General features: G+C 42.2%; 1 protein-coding gene across 5 annotated transcripts in view; it reads left to right on the top strand.

Annotated features, from left to right (window-relative positions):
* The first annotated feature begins 3,955 nt into the window (after positions 1 to 3,955).
* ILDR2 (immunoglobulin like domain containing receptor 2) overlaps positions 3,956 to 13,192 on the top strand; it is a 38,197-nt gene continuing 28,960 nt past the window's right edge. For 2 of the 5 annotated variants that reach the window (XM_083736731.1, XM_083736730.1), the window contains exons 1-2: positions 3,956 to 4,488; positions 12,813 to 13,145. In XM_083736731.1, the coding sequence (XP_083592857.1) occupies positions 4,443 to 4,488; positions 12,813 to 13,145 (379 nt within the window). In that variant the 5' untranslated portion in view covers positions 3,956 to 4,442. Of the gene's footprint in view, positions 4,489 to 10,778; positions 10,835 to 12,812; positions 13,146 to 13,192 lie in introns of all 5 variants that reach the window. The other 3 variants (XM_083736732.1, XM_083736733.1, XM_083736734.1) reach the window with 3 other exon arrangements.

Here is a 13,192-nt window from a genome sequence, read left to right as displayed (position 1 = left end):
AAGGCTAGACTAAGGTATTTCCAACAGTTGATTTATATATTTTATTGGACTAACAGAAGTTTGTTTACTAAAAATTATAAGTGTTTAATTGGAATGTGTTACACACCAGAACAATCATGCCCTTTCCTGTATCAGCCAAATATAAATCCTTTAAAGTCAGTTAAGAACTGCAATTGGTGACTGGGATGGGATCAGAGAGATTCAAAATTAAACTCCATTATACAATGCAGGTTTGTGCTGAATAATGCAAAACTGTTCTTCTTGGCCCAATAGTGGATTATACGTGCACTACTAAATAATTGGCCAGTAACTGAGATAGAGGTTTTACAACAACATGTTTTTTCCCTACTGAAAATTAAAAAGAAGAAGAAATATATCACTGTAAAGAGGGGGAAAACACTTAAACACTCCTTAATTTAAGAAAAATATTGTTTGAGTTGCCTGGAGTGTAACTGAGACAGTACAAACATAAGAGTGTTTGTCTGGTAGATTTCACCCTCGTCTTGGGACAGAGTCCTATCAGATCAACAGAAAATAATCTCTGTTCTGCAGTATCACTGAAGGTCCATAGAATGGGGCCATACAGAAGCAAAAAGTATGCAATATGGTAATGCTCTTCCATTGGCCCATTCAAATGCTTTTTCAAACAATGGGAAGGCACACAAGTATACAGATAAACAGACATACAAATAAACAGGTGATGACAGCTGTTGGCTGGGAAGTAGAGCTATGAGACAGGTTAGCACTCCTAAGTCAGGAACCAAAACAACAGGACTGGGGGAAATGGTGTGTCAGGAAGGTGCTTGTTCTGTTCCCCACAAAAATGACAGGTTCATACCTCCATAGGGAGGCTTATGGAACTCTGGTTTTCAAATTAATTTTTAAGCTGAGCAATCAGCATGAATGTCAGAAAGGAGGAGAAGGAGGACAAAGGTCTAGTCTGTTCTGTGGTTTGAGCTACTAGGAGAATTAAATTGTTTGTTGTGCTTAGCACACAGAGCCTGACTAATAATAAACTCAGAACACAGGGGTATTTTAAAGTGAGAATAAATCAGCATTGCACACAGAACAATACCACTTCCTTGAATTGAGAATATCTTTCCTGAGCGATGAGTCAAACTTTATTTTCAAGAAAGGTGGTCTTTGCCAAGTGTGCTTGCCAGTACTGGAGGGAAAAAATAAATACAGAAAACATTAACCAAATACTTGTGTTTATAATTTGGGAAAACATCTGCAGATTTATTCCAACAAGGAGCTACGAGTTAGATTTTGCTGTTTAACAAATAGTTGAAATAAGCAGAAAAAAGGAATATCTAATTCCGTATCTTTGTGTTGTGAAGACTTGACTCTGTTCTATACAGAACTTCACAGATAATATTTTATGCATAAAATAAGGAATCAGTCCTCAGCTGGTACAAATCAGTCTAACTCCATTCTTATCATGATATGTGTTACTGTGGTGCCATGATTCATGCCTCTGCTGAGAAAGTGAAGGGGTTGCATACATGTGGTATTGTGGTAGGTGAACTGCATAGTGGAATTTGTAGTTAAAGGCATAAAATGGATCTGGGAGGAATGGCAAAGAAAGGGCAAGGCTGATGTGTTTGGAGAACAGCAGAGTTTAGCTTTAGGCTGCATACACATCACAGTACTGTTTACTCTGGCTCCAGTGCAACACCCACTGTCTGAAGCCAAGTACACATGACGTTAGCCACAATTCATGTATCCTGTAGCTCCTTGAGAAATCCTGTTGATTGATGGACTTTTCCTCAAACCAGCTTCCATCTGATTTGAAAACGTAAGCCGCAGCCTAATGATTTGTGCCTTTGTGCCAGCAGATCCTTACAATCTTCAAAGGAGGTCCTGCTGGCTGTACTGAAATCAGTGGGGTGTCTGTGTCATCACGAAAGAGGGTCTTCTATGTTGTGGCACCTAACATCTGAAATACACACTTGGGAAATTGGGGATATATTAACTGTGATTTCAAGAGGCAACTGAAAACCTTTCTGTTTAGAGAAGCTTTCCCTGACTGCAGATTTTTTTGATCACATATTGATCAGTTTTTGCTTATTGTTATTTTACTATGAAATTCTAATTATTTTTTTAATTGTGTGCTACTTTGATGTATTTAATATGTATTTAATATGTATATATATTCCAGGGTTCTGGACATTTTTACTTTAATTTTAAGTGCCAAGTTTCTTTAAATAACAATAATTTAATAGTAATAATAAATAATTTAATAAATAAATAATTTAATTTAACACAGTTAAAAAGGTAAAGGTAAAGCTGACTGATTTCTGTTACTCTTTCTCTTCTACAATGACAGCTGTCTCATTCCACCGCTTACTTGACAGATGCTACAAAAGATGAAAGTTTAATACAGCACTTTCATGTTGAACATTTGCAGATATTGCGATTAACAATTCATGGAAAATCTTTCATAGTTTATACCTTGTGCATCCTCAGAGTAAATCCACAAGGTAGGTCACAGTTGCATACCTTTTATAGGGAAGGAATGGAGGCTGAACTCAAGGCAGGCCACATAAACAATCCATTACTAAGATGGGATTTTATACCACATGCCTTAGATCCAAAACAAGTTGGATGTAGACCATCAATGGACCACTTCTTTGACACTTTTCTTTTAAATACATTGTTATAGAAATATGTTTTAGTCGCAGAAGCTTTGTGGGTGTATCTCTGTTCTGCCAGCAGAGGGGGAATGAAGGCAGAAAAGGGCGGTGATTTGGGGAAGAGCAAGGAAGGCAAAAATCTATGGTTGAAGCCCTTTAGTAAAGTGCATGGCAACAGCAGCTTTAAGTAACACATGATTTAGCAACCCCCCAATCTATCATTTAATTGTTATTCAGTGAGCCAGAAATTTTCTGTGGGTTGAATCCAGACTTAATCATGCATCAAGTAAACCCATTGAAATCAAAGGAATTAAGTTAGCAACTTAAGTATGATCAAATAGCAGTTGGTAGAGCATGAGACTCTTAATCTCAGGGTTGTGGGTTCAAGCCTCACATTGGGTGAAAGATCCCTGCACTGCAGGGGGTTGGACTAGATGATCCTTGTGGTCCCTACAATTCTATTATTCTAAGGCTGGATCCAAGCCTGATAATTTAATTGTTAGTGGTAATACCTGTTTGTGCCTAGAAAAAAATCAATTTAACTCAGACTTTTAGGTTGAAGTAACTATTGCCATTCCTATTTTGTAGTTGATAAGTGCAATGGCATTTAGAATGGGAAAGGTGTTCTGTGCAAGTATTTCGTGTGGCTTGATCGCTGCTGGAATAGTCCAGAAAGTTCAAATCATATATATTTTATATTTGTGCACTATCTTCTTTAAAAAGGTAAAGGTAACCATTAGGTCCAGTCGTGGCCGACTCTGGGGTTGCAGCGCTCATCTTGCTTTATTGGCCAAGGGAGCCGGCGTACCGAATTGTGTAAATATAAAATCATTGATATATAAATAGTTATTTGAATGCATACCAAAACCACTCCTGCTAAATTTTGCAATAACACAAAGAGATTTTGCCATTAGCTTCAGTGAAATGAGATAAGGGAGGGGGGTATAAGAGATAAGATAAGACAGAACAGGGGGATAAAAGCCTGCACTGTTCTATTGCTAGCTATAATGTGAAAACTGCAAGAAACTATACATAAGAAACTATTTATTGGAAGAGGAGTTTTAACTAATGGTGTTTGGCTATCTTGTCCCTGCACTTGTGGATGGATATACAGTTTATATCTGCACCAGTGAAGGATTAATGCACCCGGTGCCGAGCATTTATATGTGTTTTCTCTGCATGCATAGGAAGATCCCTTTTCACTTTTCAGGTTTGGGACCACATGCCCCTTCTTTCCCCTCAGCTTCGTTGGTACACATTCTTAGATCCGGCTGCTTGTTCTCACTAGTCTTTCAGTTACACCACTTAGTCCTTAAACACGAAGGCTGCCCAGTGTGATGAACTCTCCCCAGTTCCTGGACAGCTTCAATGGGCAGCCATGTGATTTAGAAACTCCTGCAGCCTCGGAATTCTGGTTGCGGGGGGCGGGGGAGGAGAAGACTTAAAACCTTGGAAGTTTTCAGCCCATTGTCAATCCGAGCTTGGTTTGAGGACTACAGATGACTAACGGTGTTTCCCCCGCCACCGTCTTGCCTGAGATGCATAAATTACGACGCAGGGAGCAGAATTCCCGAAGGAGGGCAGTGCAGCCCCCCTCCCCCTAGCAGAGTGGTAGCTCCCATTCAGAACTCTCTGTCTATTCACACGCTGAGTTATGTGGCGGAAGACCCGCAGATAACGGGAAAGAACACTTGAGGTGCCAGCCGCTTCCTAGCGGGGAGCCTCATTTTTTACTTTCCTGGCTCCAGTTTCTCCCCCTCTCTCCCCTTCCTTTCCTTTTCCTTTCTGGAGGGACAGACCACGAAGATGGATGGAGTCTTACTAGGCTGGACTGCTTTGCTGTGGCTAACAGGTAAGGGATTTCATGGAGATCAATAACTTTTTTGGATTCCCAAAGGAGTTGCCTGCCTTCTCTCCCTCCCCCCCCCACCGCTCTGTGTGTGTCGTGTTGCAGCAGGTTTCAAGCTTGTTCAGCAAGTGGGAGGCTCGGAAGGGAGGGGGTTTAGAAATGTCGAACAAATAGTAAACAGCATGTTTGATTGAGGTGCCCGTTGTCGGTGTTGCAGGCACTAAACTGCTCCACACCCCCGCAGCGTATCTCTTTCTAAAGGAGAAAAATGATCTTTACTTTACCCCCCGCCCCCACTTTCCTTCCCAAATCTCTTTCGTCCTGATCTGATTCAGAAGCAGGCGAGCTCAGTCTGGGTGTGGGTTTTTAGCGTGGCTGTCTTTCCCCCCAGGGTGCCACCCCTGGATTTCTTTGGAGTTAGTTGAATGTGGGGGAAAGCATCTTTTGGAAATGTATTGGGGCATCGGAATTGGCAAGGTATGCTGCAGGTTTTTGTGGCTCCCAGGCAAAGCTCTCTGCTTGCAGATGTCCTGCACAGACAGATTGATAATTAAGGCAGAGTCATTATTATAGTACTGTACTCTCTTCGGTTCTGACACACTAACTGATTAATGTCCCAATTTCACTCATACACATGCATTATTATTTTTTTGGAGGGGGTGTTCTTCTCTTTTTCCATAGATTGATAGGGTTAAATGGGCAGCTTTCCCATCAAGTGATAGAAACGCTTCTCTGGCCACATGTGCCAAACATGCCCCCAGGACCACTTCTGTAGCTGGGTGTGTGTGTAGAAAAAGCACCCAAATAACCCTCAGCTTATGATGCTCATTTTTCTAGCTCCCCCCACCCCCAGTTCCTTAGGTCCTGGAGGGTCCCAGGCCACCATTTCCCCCAGCAGAGTTGCTTGCAGAGAATTTGTTCAACTGAGGTTTCTAGTCTAGGGAGCTATGTGGCTATCCCCCCCCCTTGAGCTTGCTAATACCACCCGCCCCACAAGCTTGCTACCCACCCCGGTCTGAATCCTAAACGTGCCCTATGTAGAAGAGTTTTCTGTTTCTTCCTTTCTAGCATATCTGCCTGCTGTACTGAAAACAGAGCCCAAATCCTTCATCTCCATCATTTGGGGCCTGAAGTTTGCTGGTTTACTAACCATTCTGGGCTCACTTCCACACCTTGCCTTTCCTGAGCCACTGCAGCTCATTAACCCAGCCATCCCATTTCTGGATTGCTGCAATGTCAGCATGCCAGCTGGAGCCAAAGAGGCCTTGCTTGAGTTTTCAGACCACAAGGATAGCCTGCACCAAGGTATACCAATAATTGGGGCACTAAAGCAAGCACTGAGTAGCTTACTAGTCACCATGGATCCTGCCCCTGGTATTGCACAACACAGCACAGCACAGCACAGCATATGCATGAACTAGGCTGGCTGGAGTCAGGATGCTGTTTTTGCTTCCTGCAAAAATCAGGCAGAAGTTATGGGTGATGATGGGGCTGTCTGTGTGTTGACCAGCAGGTTATGGTGGTGGCACTCATGTGGGTTCTTAAGCCTCTCTTTGGTCACAAGGAAATGCCCAGTTTTGCTGACTGTTAATAATGCCCATCATGTCTATTAAAATTTTGGGAGAACAGGCCAGCCCCAGAGATTGTGTATGTGCGTGCTGTGGTCTAGCCTAAGTTAAAAGGCTAAGATGATGTTTTGCCATTGGAAAACACAGATTGTATTGGTTGGATTAGCAGTTCTGCTTGCTCAGGGGAAAAGAGTGTCATTTCCTCTTCATGGAAAAGTAGTTACTTACTTTGGTCAGGAGAACTTCCTCAGAAAAAAAGAATTAATTGCTGCTATTTCCTGTAAGGTTATTTTGGCAGCAGCTAGCTTTGCTTCTCGCATATCTCTTTCTCCAGGTTGTTTTCTGTGGAAATTTATTGTATTCAAGGCAGTGTGCAAAGACTTCCATATTTATGGTTACCTACAGTAAAATAGATACTTGCATAATTTTCACACATGACGGTGTATGCAAACATATACAGTTGCTTTCCTTCATCCATGCAGAAATGGTGCCCTGTATGAAGATGCCCTCAGGTAATCCTCTGCTAATGTATGAATGGGGAGAGGGGAGGGAAATCCCAGGAATATGTGTCAGATGAGTATTTCTATGAGTGTCATCAGTTCACTTTTACAAGGTACTGAGGAGGATGTTGCCTTGGTGCTAAGCTACAGAAGATTCTAGGAATTGCCTCTTTGCAGTATTGAATTTGCACAAATGGGCTATGGAAAGAAGCACAGGAAGCAAGCTTGAGGGATTTGACTGTTCCTACTCACTTTTGTATGCACAACAGCCAGCAACCCATTCTAAGAATGGTTCTTTCTTGCACCCTATTAAGAAAGGCGGGAGGGAGGTGGGTTTATGGCTTTTCTGTGGATAAACAAAACCAGACTGGGATAGCTCAGTTGGTAGAGCACGAAACTCTTAATCTCTGGGTTGTGGGTTCAAGCCCCACATTGGGCAAAAGATTCCTGCATTGCAGGAGGTTGGACTAGATGACTCTTGTCCCTTCCAGCTCTACAATTCTCTGGTTCTCTGATTCAGGCATACAACATAACGTTGCCCACCTTGCTGCTTCTGCAGAGAGGTCATTTAGGGAGAGGGCTATAGCTTAGTGGTAGTGTGCTTGCCTTGCACGCAGAAGGTCGCAGGTTCAATCCCTGGCATCTCCAGGTAGGGCTGGGAAAGGCTTCCTCCCTGAAACACTGGAGAGATGCTGACATTCAATGTAGACAACATTGAGCTAGATGAACCAGAGGGTCCGATTTGGTTTAAGGCAGCTTTCTATGTTTCTGGGAGGGAGACTTTTCTTGCATGTGGTCTCTAGCGTTCTCTTTCATTTCAGTGTTGGAACCAAACTAGACGTGATGTTGTTCACACAGTTAGTAATTGAATGAGTCTTTTTAAACCCTTGGTGATAAGAAACACTTACTGCATCAAGTCAGCTTTGGGGTCAGATGTGTGCCGGGACAGCCATAAAAACAAAAAACCTGAGGGAATGGTGTTAAGCATGACACTGTTTGCACATAATTTTTTTTACACCATCCCTAAGAGCTTTCCTTTTTCAGTAAAATGATATAGTTGCAAAGAGGTTATTGGGGTGTGTAATACCCCACAATGTGAAGCACATAACACCAAAAGAACAGTTGACAGTTTTATTCTATAATTGACAGTTTTATTTTATGTAAAATATTTTCTCAGTCATTCCAAAAGGAGTAGAATTATTCTCAAAAGCTGTAAGAATAAAACATAATATTTTTCATTAGGCTCAGGAAGCGGGTCCCTGCTATGCAGCAGGGCAATTCACACTTTATCATGATTGAGGAATACCTGGAACATAGGATTGTAGAAGGTTGGCAGATAGTTTATGAATTTTTCAGCACTGTAAGGTGTGCATTTGACCCAAAACATAGATGAAAGATTAAAATATAAATAAATTTATAAAATTTGATAGGGAGCAATGTTATTATTTTATTGCATTACAATTTGTGTAAATGTTATTTTATATGGCTACTCTACTTCAAAGTTGTCAAAACCTACAACTAGTACAGTGGAGCTGAAGAGGGCAATAGAGGGACATGATATGAAATCAGAGAAGGCAAATTGTGGGGAGGGGGAGGCAGAGAAAGTTGAGGCAACCAACAGAGAAACTTAAGAGTCATTTCACAAATTGTGTGAGGACTCCTCCTGATGATTGCAGCACCAGAGTGCGTTTCTTTACGGAGTTATTTCATCAGGGTGAGAATGTCTGCAAGCCTCACCTGCTGTATGATCTCAGGCCCTGCAGAAGATAATGCTGCCTACAGCCTCAAAAACAATGCTGACCTATAAAGAATATTTCGTTGTGGTCACCATGAACAAGTCATATGACATATGGGAGCCTGAGAGCCAGCTTTCCAACACCACATTTAATAAGCCCTGCCATTATCCTTGGGCCCCACTGAGGAATTTCCCCAAAGTACTGAATAAATTTCCTATAGAGGTGCAGGAGTAAATCTATTCAGAAACACCACAGGAGCCTTGATTTAGATCAGTAATATTGCCAACATTTTAATGGCTGGTTTAGAACAAAGTTTCCTACCATCGGCTCCTCTACAGAGCTTCTATTGGGAACATTTTCAGTGTCTGCACCCACATAGGAAGAAAGCTTTTGAGAAATTTCACAATTCCATTCAGTAATTTCCTCCTCCCCATTAACTTAAGCCTGGAACACTTCATGCAGGAGGTTCTTTTCCTGGGTTTGCAGTACCAGGAATGCCCTTTGGGGTTTGTAGGGGCTAGGGCAAAGCACACTGTGATCTGCTCCAGCCTTAATCTCCCCTCTGCCCCCTCGCTCTTCTCTACGAGGTTTGTGTTGTTTATTGTGTTGTTTATTGTTGTTTTTGCTGCCCCTTTGGCAGTGACAGTACCAATGTGGCTCTGTGCCTCTCATCTACTCTCTCCATGTCTTGTTCTATGAAGGGTGGAAGTAGAGAGCTTTGTTGTGTGGGCAGAAGCTGGCAGGGCTGGCCAGGCAGTGGGGCTGTCAGTGGTGGCCATTGGTATGTGGGGGACAGATCCCAGGGTAGTTGCCCAATTTGCTGCTCTCTGGATAATCCTGTACTGTACAGTTCAGTCCAGTCATGCAAGGGACATATAAGCACCACCTTAAACCAAGAAACTAATTCACCTCTGTGCATTCCTGCAAGGTTCTAGTTTCCATCTACAACATATCACATGCTGCATTGTCTGCAGGCAGGGCCTAAAGTGTTTGTTTCAAACAGAGACCAACACTTGCAAAATTTAGCTCTGTCTTTCTTCAAAAATAATTCTTAGCTGGGGAAGTCAAGAAGCAGATTAGATAGGCAAAACTAACATTTCTGAGCCACCTATTGCAGGAACGTCCCCCCAGAAAAATTAACAGAACACCATGTATTGTCTTCTGTAGGTCTCAGCTTTCCCAGTACACCATCTTGGGTCCATAGCCCATTCAAAACGATTATCCTTGTTTAGAGTGGTAGGCCTGTTCTAGCTTACAGATAGCTCATCAGTCTAAAGCAGAGGTTTTCAACCTTTTTGAAAGGCTCCATTGACCAACTACATTCTTCCTGTGGCTCCCCTGTGAGGAAACATGCTCCAAGCCTGAGAAGCCCAGTTATGTTGCCCCTTGCCTGCAGAGCCGGCAGCCCCTCACCCCTTTTCAAACACCGTCCTTTGTGGAGTGTTCCCTCGGCCTCCTCTCCCCTTCTCTTTCCTGAGGAGTCCTCCGAGCAGCCACCCTCCTGCCCCAAAGAAAGATGCCTCCTCACGCCGACTCGCTTGCTTACTCCGAGGCTGCTTCAGCTCCTGGCAACTAGCACCCCCTGGCCAGCCCCAAAGACACCATTGGTCTGAGGAGCTTGTAGTCAGGGCCGCTGCAACAAACAGCCACACAAACCTTTGAGCGGCTAAGACACGAGGGGGCATGGGGAGGGGGGAGAAAAGAGGGAAGGAGACCACTGTTGCCCGCGGTATCCCTAACCATCATTCAAGGCACGCCAGTTGAACACCGCTAGTCTAAAGTAATTGCTCCCTAGTGAAAAAAGACACCCTAACATAACATACAAATATGGTATGGTGCTTCATGTCATTGGTATCAGGTGCAGGCTTTGCTTTTTAGTTTTCTGATTTCGGCATCTCTAGGAGTTGGAAGTTTTCAATATAAACTTGTACAGCCTCATTAAGAAAAGGGCAACGCTTCTATGGGCAAAATAAGGGCTTAAAAAGCTATGACTAATGTGCATTTTACTCTTGCTCCTATCCTGTGCACTGATTTCTGTTTTCTCCATTGCACAGAAACTGCTGTTGCCAAAGCCAACAGCTTATTTTTTCCTAAATTTAATTCCTCTTATCTTCATCGGTTTAGAGTGGATGCATGCAGTCAGGTTCTCCTCTGATTGTTACAATTATCATGTTAAGAGTCTGGTGTTTTGAAGCTTCCATTATATGTTTGTTCACCTCAGGAATTCAGTGAATGCAGGTAGTAGTCATCAGTAAATGAAAGGTTAGCCTTTAAAGAGACTAACATGAACATGACATTTAAAAACTTTGTAGGCCCACTGAATCTTCACTTGAGCTCTTGTTTTCTTTGCTCACATCAGTTCCCCAGTTCTACTTTTTGTATTAACTTCCCTCCTGTATTTTGTCAGTTCCTGAACACACTCTGTTCATACTAATATATAATTGGTTTTTCTTTCTTTATTTCAAATCTACTCCTACAATCTCTGCAAGCAATTCCTCATCCCTTCTCACCATGAGGAGGAATCTCACCTTTCTTCTTCTGAACTGTGAGCTTGTTCTTTGCGTTGCCTTATTTAGACTTGTAAATATTTCAGGAACAGAGGGCTCATTTGTGAAAAGTCATGTATGCATTAGTGGTGCCTTAGATGCTTTTAAAGCCATAGCTTTGCCAATGGTGCAGATTAATGTGGAGGTGGCTCAAGTGATATTGCTTGCATTGTCCAGCTGTTCCCTTAGATGTATGTAAGAGCAACACATTGTCTTTCAACCAGCACTTTTTGCATTGTGAAAATTTGCCCTATAATAAAGAGGGATAATGTGGAAGCTGTTGATGGAGTTCCATTCGTGTAATTAATTCCCATACATTATCTTTGGGGTCTACTGTGCCAGCATAGAATGCAGCTGTTCTATCACTTGGAGAAAATGTATTGTTAGATTATCAGAAATGTTTATTTCAACTGATTGCTAATGGCTGAACAACTTGTTCCTTTCTCCCTTCCTCTCATCCTTCCACCTGGGATGATTTTTGGTTAGTTCACAGGCTATTAGTAGCAGTTTTGACAGCACCTGCCCCCACAACCTGTTTCAGTTTTCAGTGTGGTTTGACACTGCTGCCACTTTTGAAACATTAACTGGGTTTTGTGATTGTATAGAGATTTCTTTTTTTTAAAAAAAAATTCTTTATCTTTGGGGATCTCTGAAATTAAGAGGCAGAATATAAATATAAGCATATAAATATGCTATGATATTCAGCAGCTAGTTATGCTAGGATTAAATATAAAGGGTAGTATCCCAAAAAGTTCTACTCAGGGGAGACCCCTTGCAATTAATGGAGCTAAACTAGTTGTGTTCATCACTTTAAGTGGGTCCACTCAGTAGGATTATGATTGAACACAATCTAGGGTGTGAAATTTCCCCAAGCCTGTAGAGTTAGGTTTAGACTTTTTATTTATTTATTAACTTCATTTATGACCGTATTCCACACAATTTTCATTATTATTCAAAGGCTTCAGCATTTTATCCCATTTATTTAAGTGAGAATAAACATGTTAACTACTTTGGAAATAGTGTATGGATCAGGCTTTTTAGTTCCTTGGAAGCTTGTAATACCTTTCCCCATAATAAATATGTAAGTTTTTCCAGCATAGCTATTTACAACAACCTTGGAAATTTAGCAAAATCAAAGTCTGAACTGCAAGGTAGTTCTTCAGCCAATAAAAGTGTCCAAAATACATATACTAGGGAAGGGGGTGTAAAAAAGTGCACATATAAGTGAAAATAACAGACAAAAATGCACTGTATTAGGGAAAATTGCCGTGCAAAAATTTGTACCTTAGGATAAGTTTGCACTAAAATGCTGGTGAATTTTCATGTGGGCTTAAAAAAGAATGCAAACTCACATGGAGAACTAAACTTAGGTAAGATTGGAAAGATGATAACCAGAAATTCAAAGTGACATTTTCAACCATCCCTAGTGAAAGCTTTTGATGTTCCTGTGGCTGCAGCAGAGGTGAACTGGAGAGCACGTGAGGCCAAGTTTGGTTGCAGCTTGTTCCTGTCATGATAAACTGCAGTTTCCCTTGATGTCTGAACCAGCTCAGTACAGTGGTACCTCGGGTTACATACGCTTCAGGTGACATACGCTTCAGGTTACAGACTCTGCTAACCCAGAAATATTACCTCGGGCTAAGAACTTTGCTTCAGGATGAGAACAGAAATCGTGCAGTGGCTGTGTGGCAGCTGTGGGAGGCCTCATTAGCTAAAGTGGTGCTTCAGGTTAAGAACAGTTTCAGGTTAAGAACGGACCTCCAGAACAAATTAAGTTATTAACCTGAGGTACCACTGTATTGTTTTGATGCATTAAATAGCACTATTGCCTTGCTGCCAGTATTTCTCCAGCACATTTTCTTCTTAGCACCAAAAGCAGATGGCAATCTCCCGTATAACATTCTGTCTTGATCAGAACCACTAAACAGATGGTTGATACCTCACAAATCAATAACGTTCATACTTTCTGTCTTGTAGCTGTGACTGAAGGGCTTCAGGTCATGGTGCCGGAAAAGAAAAAGGTGGCCATGCTCTTTCAGTCTGTCGTGCTTCGATGCCACTTTTCAACTTCCTCCACACAACCAGCTGTGGTGCAGTGGAAGTTCAAATCATATTGCCAAGACCGCATGGGAGAAGCTCTGGGAGTGGTCTCTGCAGGCTTACAGGCTGTGAGCAAGAGGAACCTGGAATGGGATCCATACTTGGACTGCGTGGACAGCAGAAGAACGGTCCGCATTGTGGCTTCCAAGCAAGGCCCGTCGGTCACAGTTGGAGAATTCTACAAGGGAAGAGATGTCACCATTCTCCATGGTAACTGCCTGCCTTGCAGTTTATTAATTATGGGAAAGCTTCTTTGG

Source organism: Podarcis gaigeae (assembly GCF_964106915.1).
Source record: "Podarcis gaigeae genome assembly, chromosome: 4".
In the NCBI taxonomy this organism is placed as follows: domain Eukaryota; kingdom Metazoa; phylum Chordata; class Lepidosauria; order Squamata; family Lacertidae; genus Podarcis; species Podarcis gaigeae.
The sequence above is the reverse complement of the archived record's forward strand: the minus strand, read 5'-3'. Positions and strand labels throughout refer to the sequence as shown.